At 40.7% G+C, this 19,499-nt stretch overlaps 2 protein-coding genes across 2 annotated transcripts; both read right to left on the reverse strand.

The window, feature by feature from the left end:
- Positions 1–8,550: 8,550 nt before the first annotated feature.
- htr1aa (5-hydroxytryptamine (serotonin) receptor 1A a) lies at positions 8,551–10,467 on the reverse strand. The gene has a single exon (XM_039802262.1). It carries the CDS (start codon positions 10,228–10,230, stop codon positions 8,938–8,940), a length of 1,293 nt encoding a protein of 430 aa, XP_039658196.1. The 5' UTR covers positions 10,231–10,467; the 3' UTR covers positions 8,551–8,937.
- A 3,967-nt stretch (positions 10,468–14,434) lies between these two features.
- Positions 14,435–19,468, reverse strand: LOC120561045. Its single transcript, XM_039804013.1, has 4 exons — positions 19,242–19,468; positions 17,203–18,309; positions 15,638–16,753; positions 14,435–15,195 (listed from the first exon to the last, which is right to left on the reverse strand). The coding sequence occupies exons 2-4, from the start codon at positions 18,289–18,291 to the stop codon at positions 14,440–14,442; spliced, it is 2,961 nt and encodes a 986-aa protein (XP_039659947.1). The 5' UTR covers positions 18,292–18,309; positions 19,242–19,468; the 3' UTR covers positions 14,435–14,439.
- Positions 19,469–19,499: the final 31 nt, after the last annotated feature.

The following is a 19,499-nucleotide window of genomic DNA, read 5'->3' on the forward strand; positions in this document are numbered from 1 at the left end:
TGCCATGGTAAGAGGATCTTAAGATAAGACCCCTGGCTGCTGTTAGCACTGCATGTATCTAAATGGCCTCCTTTAGAGGCTCAATTTGCGAATGATGAAGTGTCAGCGAGCTCTAATACTTAGATACGTGGAGCTGCAACTGGGCTGTGACAGAGACTAATAGATAGACTTTACAAAGGGGACTGCTGCTGCTCTCCACTAACACATATACACAAATAAATCACACACACACACTAAAAATACAAATGAGAGCATGCTACACTACATACTGTAAGCACACAGCTTGTTTACTAGGTCTGACAATCTCATATAGGCATATTTACACCCTCAGGGTGCCTGCCTGCTCATTTCCAGAGACGACACATTCAGATACAATTTACACTTGAGGAAAAATATACAGCATGTGCTGCTGTACATAGGAACATGTAACTGTACTGTATGTATTCCATCCCTGAAAGAGTATTGCCTATATGTGCACACAGCAGCAGTTTCCCCAAGGCCTTCAGCTTAAATTTGAGCCAGGACTTTGGTTATCCTTACACATACTGAAGATTTGCACAAGCCTGAATGTTTGGCTAAAGCCTGACGCCAAAGACAATATTTTAATATCAAAACTAGCTCTCTTTCTGTCTCTCTCTTTTTTCCACACGTGGCCCCACCATGTGCCCTGTTCACCGTCTTCCTGCTTTAATATATGGGCATATGCATCACAAAGCATTAAATAAGTGAAGCAATTGTACTAGCTAAGACAAACAGCGATAATGGTAAATGTAGCGCTCACCAAACAGGCAACCATTTCACGCAAATCTTTAAACCTCTCCCCACTGATAAAGTACACCCTAAAACAATGTTTACAATAAACCAGTGAGCAATTGCTTAATGAATCAAGAAAGGGGAAGGGTTTATCTTAGATTTGACCAGTCGTCTTATTTTGATATGAATATTATGGCCCTTTTTTTAAGATTCTGAATTGTTGTTCACCATTGCGTTGCTGCTTTTGCAAATGGCTAATAAAGTGAATCTGAATCTGAATTTGACAGTGAAGAAGTGCAGATGATCAAATATTTCTAATATGAGCCTCTTTGCCTGTTTCATCTAGACTTCTTTACTTTATTCATGTATTTAGGGGGGAGAATATACAATACACATTAACATCAATATGATGTACAGTAAATGTGTCAGATTTAGCAGAAGGCTGATTTTCATGGGCAGTCCCTGGGCAGGTTGATTCTACACATTAAAAGAAAAAAACACACACACACACACACACACAAAGAAGACTAAGGTGTAGTCTAAGTATCTCACTGTCTACGCTCTGTAAGATGCTCCACCATCACTCTGTAGTGACAAAAACAGGTATAGGTTTTTGCAAACGAGACACGATAAGGTGGGAACAGGACTGTCAATTTGGCTTAGGAGAATATCAGTTTGTTTCTGTCTGTGCATAATTGTGTGTGTGTGTGTGTGTGTGTTCATAACTGCCCAATTAATGTGCACATCTTCTACCAGTTTCAGTATCTTGTTGGCAATTAAGACAACATGACTGAAAGCAAAGACGTCTCAGAGGATACAAAACAGCAAGCACTGAGATGATGTTGTTATTAAAGATGTGTGAGGCAGCAATAAAGCCATCGTTACTGAGGGCACAGACACTTCTAAATTAAAAAAAAAAAAAAAATACTGCCACAAAACATACAAAACTAATGTTGTGTTTTTTTTTTTTTAAAAAAAAAAAAAAAAAAAAAAAAAAAAAAAAAAAAAAAAAAAAAAAAAAAAAAAAAAAAAAAAAAAAATAAAATAAAAAATAAAAAAAACAAAAAAATTACAGAACACATGGTGAGATACTGTGAAAATGCATTGCAAGAGTTGACAGGAAATGAAACGAAACCAGCAGGTGCTTTTTTTTCTTCTTTTTTTTGTTTCAAGTTCATTTTAAGGCAATAGATCTTCCTCTTGGCAACTGATTTTGTTTGCTGACAGATACTTGAAATGATGCAATAAACCAAGTGATGTTTCTTCTCCAAAATCTCTGTCTCTCACTTTGTCTCTCTATCTATCGCTCTGAGCTCTGTCTTCTAGCGCCATCAACAAGGTGCCAGAGGCAGTAAGGTAAAATTTAAACCTGTGCTGCTTTTTTAAAACCACCACTACAGCCTTAAGAGAAACACACACACACACACACACACACACACACACACACACACACACACACACACACACAAATACACTCATGAGATGGGGTCTGTGACAGGTTTTACACTGTGATCGTGGTTTTACAACAAAAAAAGCGAACTATTGCTCTTTTATTGTAAGTGTGTAAAGTTTTACTGCAGATAGTTTGGGACAAATGAGGAAACCAGAGGAGACAAGCTGGCGATATCTTCCTCTTGTGGCTCTATGAAAAGTTTGATTTCTCTAATGAAATACAGTCAGTTGCTCTTATAGCTTAATGTGGACTGTGATGATTCATCATTCTGCTTTTTTGTTGGACCCTTTGATTATTATTATTATGCATGGTTGTTCCATTCTGTTTCCTTTTGTGAAGTTATATTATTTGAGTAAAGATGTTAGCAGCAATTTTCTATATTAAATATAATACAGTATATTTTTCATTTTCCCGAATAATTGCTTTAATAATTCAGTAAATCGTGATACAAATTCGGTTAGCACAATCTGACCACTATGGCGACAGAGTGTAGAGGGTAGATGACAAGTGCCTTCGAAATGTAGCCCAACCTGGTTTTATGGAAGTGAATAATAAACCCTTCAACTGTCTTTCAAAATACAAAGACAATGTCAATTTGTCTAATGTGTGTGTTGATAGAGATTTTTAAACTTATTGTTTCATCAAGATACTTTATAAACAGTTAAGTAATTTAATCAAGTGGTTTCCTCCTCCAAACGCTCAAAGTTCTTGTAAACACATTAATATAATTTATTTTGACTTTTTACTAATATTTATTGTTTTGTAAATGTTTGGATAATTTTACAATTTTTGGCCTTGAACACTTATCTAAATATAACCATCTGAGAAGTTGTGAACGTCTCTTTGGTGGAGATGCTGACAGCTCAGACATCTGAAATGTGACAGAGGAACCACAATCAGACACAGCTTTTTGTAAACCAAACATGGTGTGGATCGCTGGTTTAATCTTTAAGAATGCATTGTATTTTATAAGCTTATATGTAAAAATAAGAAATATAACTGTTGTGTAAATGTTGTGGAGAAAAAGTACAATATTTCCATCTGAAATTGATAAAATTGAAATACCTCCAAAGTGTGGTACATAAGAAAATGTACTCAACTTTTCACAACTGCTAGGTCCAGACAACCATATTAGTAATTTCTAAATTTAATTTCTAGGAGGCAGGGTTGACAATTTAGTGGTGAGCAGTAAACCAATGTTTTTTTTTAAATAGTCATCCGCCAACTAACTCACATTTTCTACGAAAGAGGAACTTTAAATGCTTGAGGAATCTTAAAGTGTCTTCTTCTTCCTCTGGATGGAGAGATTGAGCTTCTCCCTTCTGGACAGAAATTCCAGCTCTAACAAGGTGGGAAATCCTTTTTCTTTCATGCCATTAAACTGTTGTGTTGAATGCTCAGGATGAGTCAGCTGATGGTGAGTCTCCCATGTAAAATTCGTGGAGTAATGATGATGATGTTCAAACCACTGTTGATGGGTTGGATGATGATGGATAGATGTTTTATGTATCTTATGTTTCAGTCAGTATCAGTTGTCTGTTTGACCTGGCTACAACACAAATTTCCCCTTAAAGACAATTAAGTTAAAATTAAAGGTGGCGTGTCAACTGACATTTTAGCCTTGTAAATAATGACAAAGATTTTAATTTCCCTCTACCCCTCTTAACACACACAACACACACACACACACACACACACACACACACACACACACACACACACACACACACACACACACACACACACACACACACACACACACACAAGCAACTGAAAAGTATTCACTGCCTCCAGGCAAACAGAGAGGCGCTTGTTTTGTTTGAAGTGGCCTTTGTTCACACAGTCAGAGTGTGTGTCACCTAATTAATGTTTGGTACACTACCTCATCCATTCTGTGTCTACCCACATATTTTATCCCATCAAGGTTTTAGCTAAATGGCACTTTTTATAAAGCGCTGATTGATCCTCTGGGAAAAGAGGTCGGGAAAAAAAGGAGGATAAACGAAGCAGCTCAAATGTTTGTCTCTTGTTGAATGAGATGCAGAAGAGTTCTTTAAACATTTCAAAATCTGAGGTGAAGTGTTTCTCTGTGATACTTATAACAATGGGCACTGAAGCACAACTCTTCATCCCACTTATGCTTTTAGATTGTTTGTGAAAGTGGGAAGCGCAGAAAGCACTGGAGCATTGTTTACTCTTACCTTTATTGTTTTTGCTGTTGTCCTTGAACAAGTGATGCCTGCCCTCCATCAAGGTGATGAGGTGTGGTGAGAGAGAGAGAGAGAGAGAGAGAGAGATTTTTGTTTTCCCTGCATATTGCTTAATAACTTTTGTTTCATATTTGTGTTTGTTGCCATACAAATAGATGTTTATAATTAATATAAATCATCCTAATATTGTGTTAATGTTTATATTACTGTTTATTGTGTTTTTCCAAATATTTGGACAAATTCTATGTTGAAGCTTTGGCAACATTGTTACTGAAACTTTCATGCCAATAAAGCCCCATTGAATTGAATTGAGAGAGAGAGAGAGAGAGAGAGAGAGAGAGAGAGAGAGAGAATCTTTACAACAATTTGTTTCTAAACGAGGTAAACTGACCTTTGTAATAAAAAATAACCGCTGTATCTGAAAACACCCAAATCCTCATCGCGCCACACCAAAAGGTGTTTTCTGGTGCTTTTCTCTTCCTGTTCTCTCTGTTCTCTCTCTCTCTCTCTTCTCTCCGTCCAAGCCTGAGAGAGAGAGAGCCTTCGGCGTGTGATGGGCTGTGGGCTGTGAGATCCTCTGACAGATCAAAAAGGCTCTAAAGTAGGAGGGGGCGAAGCAGAAACATGTGCTGAGTGTTCAGTCATTTCTCTCTTTCTCTCACTTTCTTCTTGCTTTTGCCTCTCTCCTCTTCCCATTGTCTTTGAAACCTTTTTTTCCATCTCTGTCTTTCTTGCTCTCTGTGTTGCTTTCTGCTCCTCCCATCTTCTCCACCTCTTTACCTAAATATGATTTTCCTTCTTTTTGTATTTCATAGGATTATTTTTTTATTTTTTAAGTACTTACTTACAGAAAAAGGAATTGTTTTAGATTGATTGGTTGTAGACTCATACATTACTTACATTGAACAAATGACAATGATGTAACATATATAAGTCCTTTATGTCCTTTAATGGAACACAAATTCAGTTCAAAACTTGCATTAGGCCAAATGCCAAAAAACATGCCATAATATTTGGTATCAAATACAGCCTTAAGTAACAGTTTATGTGTTAGAACTTCCCTTAACATAGTTGAAATATTTACACTTATTTGTTATACAAAATGTATTGTGGTGCTGATGATCCACATTACTAGCAAAAAAGTGTTTTTATCGTCAATGAAAGAAATTCTTATCGTTATGCAACAAATATTTTTAGAATGTGATCATTGTTTATGAAAATATCAGCAAAGCAGTCCTTCCTTTGAATGCAGCCTACATTTGTTGGTTTATTTAGAGATTTTGAAGCACTTTGTTATGACAGGCTTATGTTAGTCAACTGATCTTAGATGACAGCCCATTTTAATTAACTATTTTTAATCATTTTGAAATTAACATCAGACATGCATGTACATTCACTTTAATTATTGTTATGATCCATATCAACTATGCATTAACACCTTGCCAGTCTACAGTACATGCCAACTTATACTGTACCTCTGTCTAAAGTGATCAATGAAGAACATCCATTTTCAAAGTTGTAGGATCAGAACACCTTATCACTGGATCCTTTGATTAGTTCAAAACCTTTTTACTGTCCCACCTCAAAACTAACTCATGCAAGTTTAATAACAAAAATAGTAAGAGCATTAATTAAGTAATTAGGATTAGCAGATTACTTCTTTTATTGTCTGTTCGTTATGCAATCTCTGTGGTATCACATTGTCAGGTGGCCACTGCTGTTTGATATTGATCGGTAGAAAGAATTACAATTATGTACCCAAACTAAATGTCAATTTAAAATTGACAGGGTTGCTTTTGGAATAACACGTGTTATTTCCTTTGTGACTTTTCAATACAAAATCTATAAATATTTAATGTCCTGTGTGTTGTTAGAGGAAAAAGTTGACACCGCTTTTAGTGTTGAAAAATGTGTTATAACAGGAACTCTGCATTTGCAATTGACCGTTCTTTAACTGGCTGTTCATTCTTACTAAAATGCTCCTATAGGACCAATAACAACCTACTGCAGAATCACATACAATTTCCCCACAGTTTTAGGCCAGAGGGCAGTGTTACACATGTAATAAATAATCACCCTGTTTGTGCTGCATTTTTATATAATCCTCTCTTCTCCTCTCCTATTGGGTCGAAGGAGATGCGCCTGCGTCATCACACTGCTCCCACCTACCTACATTACGTTTAAGAATCCTAGAGGGAGTGGGATTACTAATGCAAGTTCTGCAATCTAAAGCTTTATATTACGGCATAGTTAAAAGGAGGTCAGCTGCTTTGTAATCCCATGAATTAGGACCAAAATGCAATGATTTTAATGGTCTTAGATACAGTGTGACTCACAATTAAAAAATATACTCTACAATGCATAGCGGCTCACACCTCATTCTCTATGGGCTTCTCTGAGACCGTCATAAACCCAGAACTTGACCTACAGGTCACAGGTATGACAATAATTTTTCTTAAAGCCTTTTGAGCGCATTAATGTCACACTGATGCACTGCAGAGCAAAAATGATCAGATGGAGAAAGGAAATTAGTGTCGTGAGAGATAGAGGCTTTTAATGAAGTCCTCCTTCCAGCTCAGTTTTCTCCTGACACAATTATCTGTTACACATTGTGCATTTAGGTTAAGTTTTTTTTAACTAAAATCAGCTGGTTGTGGTTATGGATGCCTAATCTAGTTTAGTATCAACATTTGGTAAGAAAATGATGTACTTTTTAATGTCAATATGAGTGCATATTGGGGCTGCCACTAACGGTTATCTTCAATATCGATTAAGCTACTGTTTTTTGTCGACTAAGTATTTTATAATAAAAAACAAAAGAAAAAATAAATATCTGTTTTTACCTGATCAACAGTCCCAAAACCAAAGATATTTTGTTTACTATGATGAAAATTACAAATGACTATGTGACAGAGAAAATCATCAAATCCTCACTTTTGAGAAGCTGGAACAATATGTTTAATTGATTATCAAGAGTTGCAGAATAACTTTTCTGTCAAATGACTATGAATTGATTGACTCAACATTTCAACTCTAGTGCAGTGTTACTGTGCTCCTGAGACCTCAGCATCACTGCTGTACTGTGTTTTCTGTAGCATACATGCATGGGTGTCTAAATTGCCATAATGTACATTACTTTCTGGTCCATGCTCACCCAACCTGCCCACCACCTTGTCTGAACCATGATGCCTTGGGCTTGATGCGTTGCCAAGACAACAAGCCAAATAGCCACCCATCTTGTGAAGCGTGTAGGACTCATTGGGACTTCTTCCTGAAAGTTGTTTTCCTCCTTCCTCTTTAAACGTCTGACAGTCTTTATCTTTGTATCTACTGTGTGGATAAGTGGATTTGTGTCTGGGATTTGCTTGATTGAAGAGAGCAGTTATAGCAGTGAGGTTTCCTGTTATGTCGTCTATTTCTCTGAGCAACCCTCTACATTATGTGGTGTTATACTGTAAGTGTATGTACTAAATTTAGCACTGCTTTTCTTTATGCTAATGATGTAATGTAATGTGTCTTCTTAAACACTCAATGCACTGGATAGGAAATGGTACTGTATAGTCTAATATAGAAGAAAATGTTTTAATGCTCCCCCTCGATTTTTCTCTTGAGAAATCTTTCTTTCTCAGTCTGTTGTTTCTGTATTACACACACACACACACACACACACACACACACACACACACACACACACACACACACACACACACACACACACACGCACAATCTGAAATAGAGAGATGGGATTGGGGTAGCTCTCGAATAAGAAGAGAGAGAGGGGGAGACTGAGAACATATACCAGCCTCCTTTTAAAAAAAAAAAAAAAAAAAAAACGAGATGGACTTAATGAATAGCCGGTGTTTTTTTTAGATACCCATGTGCTGTAAGTAAGTAAACACACCATGCACTGATAACCTGATAACCATCATCACCAGTGTTGCCTGTCAAAGCAAATTGATAAGTGCTCAGTGCTTTGTTTGCTCAACAACAGTCAATGATTCATTTGTTACATACGAAGATGTATGATGAGACAGATCCCAAGTGAAACTGTGATTTTTCACAATAGCCCTGATCTCTGCTTGTTTCATTACTTGTTTATTTTCTAAACATAAATTGACTCATATTTCTTAACAATAATCTTTGATTGCTTTTATTGTTTCAGTGCTACAAACCTCTTGACGTAGGACGGAAACCCCGCGTCTCATGATAAAATGTATGGAATCAGCATATGACACGTGTTGCATGGCAATACAACAATTGCTGCCGTCGCATATAGGATATATACTGTAGCTACAACACTGACTAAACATGAGCTTGTACATTAAAAGCGAAAGTTCCTGTCTCATTTCATCGGCCAGTGACCCCGCGGGTTTTCTTTCTACACGGGTCTCGAACACACACCGAAAAGAGACTGTCCCTGAATGAAAGTCTGTATTATTTCCCCCATACAGTCAATGAACATTTCCTGCTGTCAGTTAATTTACTCCACATTTAAGTAGACAAATGTTTTCAACTGTGTGGTTACGGTCTGTGGAATTTGCATCTTATGATCTTCTTGAAAGCACTTTGGAAGTCTTTGTTGAAGTAGGCATATATGATGGGGTTGAGGAGAGAGTTGGAGTAGCCCAGCCAGTTTATGACTGCGCCCAGCCAGTCAGGCATGTAGCAGCTCTCTGCACAGAAAGGCAGTACAAGCGCGACGATGAAAAAGGGCAGCCAGCAGAAGATGAAAGTTCCCATGATGATCCCCAGTGTTTTCACCGTTTTACGTTCCCTGGCCAGCGCGATCTTTCTCTTCGCCCCAGAGGTCTTTTCATTCATGTTTTCAAAGCCCTGCGAGGAGGACTGAGGGGTGTTGGGCAACGGCAGGTGCGTCTTTGAGTTGCTGATAACTTCTATGATCTCAAGTGACTCACCCTCCTCTCCGTGCTTCACCGCGCCGTTTACGCACGGAGAGCTGTGTTTGGACTCGTCGCTGCGCTTCCAGCCTTTGCCCTCGGCCTCCCCGTTGGTTTTCTTATGGAAGATGGCCGGAGACACAGTCAAGCACTTTTCTGACACTTTTGCTTTCTCGGTTTTCTTGACTGTTTTTCGAATCCGAAACCGTGCAGCCTTGAATATTCGCCCGTACAGGACCAACATGAGGATGAGAGGGATGTAAAAAGCCCCAAAGGTGGAGTAGATGGTGTAGCCCGGGTCTTGGCTGATGATGCAGGCGTCGGGGTTCGCCCTATCTTCCGCGCTTCTCCAGCCTAACATAGGCGGAATAGAGATGGAGAAACCAATTAGCCAAGTCACGCTTATCAAGATCGCAGCTCGCCTTGGTGTCCGTTTATTTACATAGTCAATTGGGTCTGTTATGGCCCAGTACCTGTCCAAGGCAATGGCGCACAGATGCAGGATGGATGATGTGCAACACAGTACATCCAGTGAAATGAATATGTCACATATCTCCTGCCCCAGTGTCCACTTGTTCAAAACCTGATAGAGGGCGGCCATTGGCAGAACCAGTACCGATACCATAAGGTCTGTCACAGCCAAGGATCCAATCAGATAGTTAGCCACATTCTGGAGAGATCTCTCCAGGGCGATGGCTGCCACGACGCACGCATTGCCAAATATGGAGGCGAGGATAAGGGCCCCCAAGAGCAGAGAGGTGATAATCTGGTAACTCAGCTTCACATCTGGAAGAGACCCAGACCCCGTGCCATTCTCACCCCCGTCCCAGTCGGTAACCACGTCCACCCCATCAGGGTAACCGCTGGTCGCGTTGCTGTTGTTGTTGTTGTTGTTGCTTGTTGTTATAAAATCCATAATGCGACCACACTCAGAGCGCGACTTTCCCAGAACAGTGGGGGACACGCAACTGGAAAGATAAGCAGGACACAGTCAGCCCCTCAGACTGCTGCCGCTGTGCATTTTACCTGGGTCCATCGGAGTTACTGCGTTCGTGCCGTCGCTCTCAGGACGCATGACTCAGACGTGTGTGAGGTGTGTGTGTGTGTGTGTGTGTGTGTGTGTGTGTGTTATAGCCTGTGAGTGTTAACAGACGGGTGCGCTCCCTGGTACTGCGAACCCTCTGAGCTTGGTGACGCCGTGAATTCATTTATACCAGCAGATTTGGGTACGTCAGACCGTGTGGAGGTCGCCCTGGAGTTTTGTGCCTCTGCTTTTCTCGTTGCTCCGTTTTTCACTGCAGAAAGCAGATGAGAGCGCAGAGCTCTCCTCTTCTTAACTCTTACCTTTATTTTACTCTTTGGACTCGCTGAATGTAACAAATTGTGGATCGTTTTTGTTCGTTTACATCTCAAATGATGTAATTCAGGACTAATACTTATTAACTGAGTTATTTAAAAAAAATAGCAAAACAAAATCAAATCTAACGGCGGGATATGCGAGGTGGAAATATTAACTGAGAAAATAACTTAATATTTTTATCACTTCTAATTAACTTTCTTGTTTGAGCCAACTTCATTTTAAACAGTCGTTTTGACAAGTAAAAAGACCTTAAAGTGAACTCGGAAACATGTGGAAATAAAGCGTTTAAGGGCGCAACAACGCAATTCGAGTCAGAATGGAGAGAAAGGTAACACGTCCAGGGCGTTGGGAGCGAGAGGCAGTTTCAGGACTAGGGACAGCGACAGTCCAGAAAGGAGAGCTGCTGCCATCTGCTGCCCACAACGGGTACAGCATAAAATGATGAAGACTGTTGTATCAGTATTTGGGGTTTAAGGCAAGTAAGATACCGTAGGAAGGATAAGGAAACAGGAGGGGGTTGAGCTGCCGAGGGAGATAAGTGAGATGGTTAAAGATGAGAAGCAAACTGTGTGTGTGTGTGTTTGATGATGTCAACACAGGTTTAAATGTTACCGTACTGCCTCTGGCACCTTGTTGATGGCTTTAGAAGATGGAATCAGAGAGGGAGAGTGATAGACAGAGAGACAAAGTGAGAGAATTATGTATTTACTCTCTTATTTCCTTGTTGTTGTTTGGTATTTTTTCTATGCTTTGGCTACACAGTAAATTGATTTTGTAATGCAAATAAAGCAAATTGAAATTGAAAAAAACTGAGGGAGTGACAAAGAAAGAGAGGATCCCCTAGAAAACAATTAAAACAATAGTTGTTTTTGGCTCATGTTCGAGTATGTTTGAGCCAACTAATAATGTCAGCCGAGAGTCAGAAAACAGCCTAGAATAAAAACAGCTAGTGAGGAAAAACAAGGGAGGGAGGGGTGTCCAGTGGTTTGAGTTCATAAAATAATTTAACCCAGAATAAATTTAAATTTGTGTCCAAGTACAACAGTATAGACGGCATATAAATATGGGCAACATGTCACTACTAACCCCCACTAAAGCTACAAATTACCATTGAAATTGACTGACCCTCCTGCTGCTCTCAAAATGAAAACGAATATGTAACTAGCTTATGCCCTTTAGCTATGTTTTACACTAGTAACATTTTTTACTAGACATTTAGTCACAGTCACACATGGATGTGTTTTATCAGATGGCAGAAGTTTGAAGACTTTGCCTGACTGTGCAATGTTGGCTAACTAATGCCTGCCGCAAGCTGCACTTAATATTCAAAGTGGATTTATTCATTTAATGAGCTCAATACAAGTACATGTCTCAGCCCTATACTATAATTATAGTATTTTCTGTATGACACTTCTCATGTATGTGATCGTCAATTGACGTGCAGCAGACAATGTGTGTTGTATTTTAGTCTGGTTTGTCAGTAACAATGAAAGTCATGTTCTTTTTAATGTAAGTGTCCAACAAACTACAAGAAACATTAATATTCAGTCGTCAAAGTATTAATTTATTTAAGCTGACTGATAGAACACTGTAAAAACATAACACAAAGTACATTACTCCATTATATTTAAAGCCAGTGACATAGAGATGGTAAACAGTACTGGGCAGAAAGCGATACCACAGAAATGGGGGAGAAAAGAGTGCATTAGGAGAAAGAGAGATGGGAAGCACTTATTGTCAGACCAGCAGAGTCTGGCCCTGATCCTGTTCTTTACTTGTCAAGGCAACAGCTGCACTCACTGCAGAACAACAGCCACATCCAAAAGGGAGACTGCTTGGTCTGATTCTCTGCTGAAACCTTCTCCTTGTCCTCCTGTTTATTCTTTTTTGGGAAGTAATAGAAAATGAAAACAACACGTCAGTACAGAAACACAAATAAATGTCTACAGTAAGATCAGGAGACGTCTTCAAGTCATAAACAACTGGACTTGTTTGGTCCAGAAAATGCATCATCACTTCTCTCATGAATCAAGAAGCACAGGATTGGTAATACTTGGCTTTTGATGCTTTCAGAATATTAGAGATGATTAGATAATTACAGAATAAAGGGACAGAAAGGACAGAAAAGAAAGTAGGCAGGAGAGAAGTTCAAAACTAATGAGAACTTGGATGAGAGATAACACATTAAGTAAAGCTGAGACAGCTTGTCATACATCCTTCATACTGTCTATGCTGGTCTGTTCCACCTGACTTAATATCTGTCATCTCATCTGGTCAGAGCATGTCCAGTCTATTCTTGTGTACTTTTAAAATGGTTTCACTGATTAAAATGTCCTTGTAAATGCACCCTTACCTTTGAGAAGATTTTACAAAAGAAGCGGTAGAAGTGGTTGTTCCTCTTTGCCTTGGTCTCCTCAGCATCACTTTGGTTATTGCTGAGACACTCAGAGTCAGTCTGAGACTGCTCCACAGAGCTCTGGCTGAAGGTTTCTTCATTCTCCTCATCAGAGTCAGTGGACTGTTGACTCAAAGAAGAGCTCACCTCTTCCTGGGACTCATCAGTCATAGATTCAGTCAGAGATGGGTTCTCAGGCCGCTTGGACCAAGCAACCTTAACCTGATAATTTGGTATAATTGAGCTGGCAGAAGACAGAGATGAAAGAACATTTCTGGTGTCATCTGGTGTCTGATCCTCGTCCTCCACATAGTCCACCAACACTAGCTTAGTGGACCTAAGGTCTGCTCCCAGAGCTGCAATGCAGGAGGTGGTGGAGGGCGTCTCTTGAGAACAAAGAGCGCCCTGTTTGCTCTCTCTAGTGCTCGTAGGTGTCAAGTTAGTGCTGGCTGACCTGAGAGTCTCATCCAAATGTTGTAGTGGAGCTGGCTGAATCCTATTCCTCCACCTTCCACTGAAACACCACTTCCACTGGGACTTCTTATTCTTGCCTTTAAAGACGCCGTCTGAATCGCCTGTCTGAATCCTCTTCACTGCAGTGCTTCCTCCTGTGAGAAAGGATTTCATTGTTTTGATAGCTCGCTTCAAAGTCTTCTTGGCTGCTCTGTCCTTTGACGCCAGGCATCTGGCAGCAGCAGTGATCCTGGAGGATCCCCTATCCAGAGAGGCTTGTAAGGCCTGCGGCGTCTTTACGGCCTCAGTGGACTGCGGCGTCTTTACGGCCTCAGTGGACTGCGGCGTCTTTACGGCCTCAGTGGACTGCGGCGTCTTTACGGCCTCAGTTGACAGCGGCGTCTTTACGGCCTCAGTGGACTGCGGCTTCTTTACGGCCTCAGTTGACTGCGGCGTCTTTACGGCCTCAGTGGACTGCGGCGTCTTTACGGCCTCAGTTGACTGCGGCGTCTTTACGGCCTCAGTGGATTGCAGCGTCTTTACGGCCTCAGTGGACTGCGGCTTCTTTACGGCCTCAGTGGACTGCGGCGTCTTTACGGCCTCAGTTGACTGCGGCGTCTTTACGGCCTCAGTGGACTGCGGCGTCTTTACGGGCTCAGTTGACTGCGGCGTCTTTACGGGCTCAGTGGACTGCGGCGTCTTTACGGCCTCAGTGGACTGCGGCGTCTTTACGGCCTCAGTGGACTGCGGCGTCTTTACGGGCTCAGTTGACTGCGGCGTCTTTACGGCCTCAGTGGACTGCGGCGTCTTTACGGCCTCAGTGGACTGCGGCGTCTTTACGGGCTCAGTTGACTGCGGCGTCTTTACGGCCTCAGTGGACTGCGGCGTCTTTACGGGCTCAGTTGACTGCGGCGTCTTTACGGCTCAGTTGACTGCGGCGTCTTTACGGCCTCAGTTGACTGCGGCGTCTTTACGGCCTCAGTTGACTGCGGCTTCTTTACGGCCTCAGTGGACTGCGGCGTCTTTACGGCCTCAGTGCACTGCGGCGTCTTTACGGCCTCAGTGGACTGCGGTGTCTTTACAGTCTCAGTGGACTGCGGCGTCTTTACAGTCTCAGTGGACTGCGGCGTCTTTACAGTCTCAGTGGACTGCGGTGTCTTTACAGTCTCATCAATCACCTGGGAGATTAGCATCTTGTCTGCCTTAGTGATGGCTGTGTTGGAGGAGGAAGAAGAGGGACATAAGGCAGGTACCGTGCTCTCATTTGACCTGATAGCAAGACTGGAGGTTGTTCCTGTATCGGTTGTCCGGACATCCTCGTTTTCTCCAAAATCATCGGCTTTTGTCTCGAAGTTCTCTAGATTAAAGAAGTTTTGGCATACTTGTTTAATCTCCTTGTCGATATTCTGATCAAAAGGTGTGATCATATCTGAGATGTCTGAATCCAGGGAGGAACACCAAGAAGAGGGGTATGCCAACCCGCTCTCATCACTGATGACTGAATGGTTCCTCAGCCCGGTGACCTCTTGGTCCTCTGAAACATCATCACGATGCATCAGCTCATCAACATCTGCAAGATCCTCAGTGGTCGCTGAGCTCATGGAGAACAGAGGAGTGCTGGAGATGTCGTCCATGTCCTCTGCTTCTTTGTCCAAGTCACTTGAAACAGAATTCTAGTGGAGCAACGCAGACATTGAAAAAACATTTAGCTCTGCTAGAAGAGGTGTTGAATCCCTTTAAAAACATACATTACATATGTGTTTGTGGCTGCATGTATTTTAATATTTGCTTGCATGTATTCACACAGTAAATGCATTGAGTTTACTTAAATTTGCATGTAATGTATGTTAAATTAAATAAGCTTGGTATATTTAAAAATACCTTAGGCCTACTTCAATTTGCAGATGAGTTTAAGATATTCAGATCACTGTAATAAAACATTTAGCTTTACTCTAGTTCTTTTTATTAAATATGCCTCACGCACAAGATTTCTGGTATGAACAGACACAACCTGTCCTCCAGATCACCTTTACTAAAAATGTCTTAATCCCCTTTTTTATGTTTTTAAATTGTGTAAATTCACTAATTAGAATTTCCTTGTAAAAGCACCCTTACCTTTGACAAGATTTTACAGATGAAGCGTGAGAAGTTGTTGCTCCTCTTTGCCTTGGTCTCCTCAGCATCACTTTGGTTATTGCTGAGACACTCAGAGTCAGACTGAGACTGCTCCACAGAGCTCTGGCTGAAGGGTTCTTCGTCCTCCTCACTAAAGTCAGTGGACTGTTGACTCAAAGAAGAGCTCACCTCTTCTTGGAACTCATCAGTCGTAGATTCAGTCAGAGGTGGGTCCTCTGGGCGTTTGGCCGAAATGATCTCAACAACCCGATAATCAGGTGGAATCGAGGTGGCAGAGGACAGAGATGAGAGAACATTTCTGGTGTCTTCTGGTGTCTGATCCTCGTCCTCCGTGTAGTCCACTCTCTGTAGCTGAGCGGACCTAACATCTGCTCCCAGAGCAGCACTGCAGGAGGTGGGGGGCATTTCTTCAGAACAAAGAGAGCCCTGTTGGCTCCCAGATGACAGGTCATTCAAATGTTCTAATGGAGCTGGCTGAACCCTATTTTTCCGCCTTCCACTGAAAAACCTCTTCAACTTGCCTTTACATCCTCCTTCCATCATCACCTCTTTACTGTCATGTTCTAAATAATTGTCTGTCTGAATCTTAACAGCCTCAGTGGACTGCATCAGCATCTTATCTGCCTTAGTGATGGCTGTGTTGGAGGAGGAAGAAGAGGGACATAAGGCAGGTACCGTGCACTCATTTGACCTGATAGCAAGACTGGAGGTTGATCCTGTATCGGTTGTCCGGACATCCTTGTTTTCTCCAAAATCATCGGCTTCTGTCTCGAAGTTCTCTAGATTAAAGAAGTTTTGGCATACTTGTTTAATCTCCTTGTCGATATTCTGATCAGAAGGTGTGATCATATCTGAGATGTCTGAATCCAGGGAGGAACACCAAGAAGAGGGGTATGCCAACCCGCTCTCATCACTGATGACTGAATGGTTCCTCAGCCCGGTGACCTCTTGGTCCTCTGAAACATCATCACGATGGATCAGCTCATCAACATCTGCAAGATCCTCAGTGGTCGCTGAGCTCATGGAGAACAGAGGAGTGCTGGAGATGTCGTCCATGTCCTCTGCTTCTTTGTCCAAGTCACTTGAAACAGAATTCTAGTGGAGAAACGCAGACATTGAAAAAAATGTTTAGCTCTGCTAGAAGAGGTGTTGAATCCCTTTAAAAACATACATTACATATGTGTTTGTGGCTGCAGGTATTTTAATATTTGCTTGCATGTATTCACACAGTAAATGCATTGAGTTTACTTGAAATTAAATTTGCATGTAATGTATGTTAAATTAAATAAGCTTGGTATATTTAAAAATACCTTAGGCCTACTCCAATTTGCAGATGAGTTTAAGATATTCAGATCACTGTAATAAAACATTTAGCTTTACTCTTGTTATTTTCATTAAATATGCCTCACGTACAAGATTTCTGGTATGAACAGACACAACCTGTCCTCCAGATCACCTTTACTAAAAATGTCTTCATCCCCTTTTTTATGTTTTTAAATTGTGTAAATTCACTAATTTGAATTTCCTTGTAAAAGCACCCTTACCTTTGACAAGATTTTACAGATGAAGCGTGAGAAGTTGTTGCTCCTCTTTGCCTTGGTCTCCTCAGCATCACTTTGGTTATTGCTGAGACACTCAGAGTCAGACTGAGACTGCTCCACAGAGCTCTGGCTGAAGGGTTCTTCGTCCTCCTCACTAAAGTCAGTGGACTGTTGACTCAAAGAAGAGCTCACCTCTTCTTGGAACTCATCAGTCGTAGATTCAGTCAGAGGTGGGTCCTCTGGGCATTTGGCCCAAATGATCTCAACAACCCGATAATCAGGTGGACTCGAGGTGGCAGAGGACAGAGATGAGAGAACATTTCTGGTGTCTTCTGGTGTCTGATCCGTGTAGTCCACTCTCTGTAGCTGAGCGGACCTAACATCTGCTCCCAGAGCAGCACTGCAGGAGGTGGGGGGCATCTCTTCAGAACAAAGAGAGCCCTGTTGGCTCCCAGATGACAGGTCATTCAAATGTTCTAATGGAGCTGTCTGAACCCTATTTTTCCGCCTTCCACTGAAAAACCTCTTCAACTTGCCTTTACATCCTCCTTCCATCATCACCTCTTTACTGTCATGTTCTAAATAATTGTCTGTCTGAATCTTGACAGCCTCAGTGGACTGCATCAGCATCTTATCTGCCTTAGTGATGGCTGTGTTGGAGGAGGAAGAAGAGGGACATAAGGCAGGTACCGTGCTCTCATTTGACCTGATAGCAAGACTGGAGGTTGATCCTGTATCGGTGGTCCAGACATCCTCGTTTTCTCCAAAATCATCGGCTTCTGTCTCGAAGTTCTCTAGATTAAAGAAGTTTTGGCATACTTGTTTAATCTCCTTGTCGATATTCTGATCAGAAGGTGTGATCAGATCTGGGATGTCTGAATCCAGGGAGGAACACCAAGAAGAGGGGTATGCCAACCCGCTCTCATCACTGATGACTGAATGGTTCCTCAGCCCGGTGACCTCTTGGTCCTCTGAAACATCATCACGATGGATCAGCTTATCAACATCCGCAAGATCCTCAGTGGTCGCTGAGCTCATGGAGAACAGAGGAGTGCTGGAGATGTCGTCCATGTCCTCTGCTTCTTTGTCCATGTCACTTGAAACAGAATTCTAGTGGAGAAATGCAGACATTGAAAAAACGTTTAGCTCTGCTAGAAGAGGTGTTGAATCCCTTTACGTAAACAGAAGTAGAGCTAGCCTTAGTTTAACATTTTTGTGTTGATAATTTTAAACAAGTATACGGTGTACAGTACAGGATATCGCTGTACAACAACATTAAGGAAATAATTGTTGAATTTTATTTGGATTATGGAACCGTAGTCTAAATCAAACATTAGATCTTAATATTTTCTTCTTAATGTAGTATGATACATGTCCTTATTTGTCTTTTATAATTAATTAATTAATTATAACATCATTTTTATAGTATGGCCGTGTGCTAATACCGTAGATAATGGAGATGATAATGTGTCATAGTTGTAAATCATGACTCTATAAATGTTGCTAATAGATACTTTTCTCCTTGTATTTATATATGTGATCAATTTACTTATAAGCACATGTGATTGTTGGACACATAAAAACTTACATTACACGTGTTTGTGGCTGCATGCATTTTAATGTTTGCTTGCTAATGTATTCACACAGTAAATGCATTGATTTGACTTGAAATGGAATTTGCTATGTAAAAAAAAATGAAAGAAGCTGGGTATACTTAAAAAAAACATACTCCAATTTGCAGATTAATTTAAGATATTCAGATCACTGTCATAAAACATGTAGCATTACTTGTTTCTTGTTCTTTTATATTATATATGCCTTACGCACAAGATTTCTGGTACATTGTTTAGATATCATGGATGTAAAGTTTTAATCTTGGCTGTTTAACGCCAAACAGAATGAACAAACACAACCTGTCCTCCAGCTCACTTTCACTAAAAACTTGATCACCCTTGATCACCTATGTTTTCAAATTGGGCAAATTGATATCTAAACTATAAACCAATTTAGTTCTTAAACTTCTATACAGAGCATCTACTTACCTTCAGATGAACTGGATTGACTTGTTTTTCTTTCTTTTCTCTGAGCTTTCTCTCTTCAGGTTTTCTCTTCTTAAGTACAGAAAATCTGTGCTAAAATGTTGTGTTCACTGTGAAGAAGAATGCTAAACTGAACTGTTGTGTGTAGTATGGAGTTAATACACTGTGAGATCATAGAACCCTCTGTGTTCTAATAGAAGTTCTGTGTTCTAATATAACTTGTGTCAGCATTTTTTTAATTTACATTCCAATTTCTATGGT

Source organism: Perca fluviatilis, chromosome 6, assembly GCF_010015445.1.
Source record: "Perca fluviatilis chromosome 6, GENO_Pfluv_1.0, whole genome shotgun sequence".
Taxonomy (NCBI): Eukaryota; Metazoa; Chordata; class Actinopteri; order Perciformes; family Percidae; genus Perca; species Perca fluviatilis.

Coding starts and splice junctions, on each gene's coding strand:
- htr1aa (XM_039802262.1), bottom strand. CDS start 10,230: ATGGATTTTATAACAACAAGCAACAACAACAACAACAACAGCAACGCG.
- LOC120561045 (XM_039804013.1), bottom strand. CDS start 18,291: ATGGACAAAGAAGCAGAGGACATGGACGACATCTCCAGCACTCCTCTG. Junction 16,754..17,202: donor TCTGTAAAATCTTGTCAAAG/GTAAGGGTGCTT, acceptor TTTCTCCACTAG/AATTCTGTTTCAAGTGACTT. Junction 15,196..15,637: donor TCTGTAAAATCTTGTCAAAG/GTAAGGGTGCTT, acceptor TTGCTCCACTAG/AATTCTGTTTCAAGTGACTT.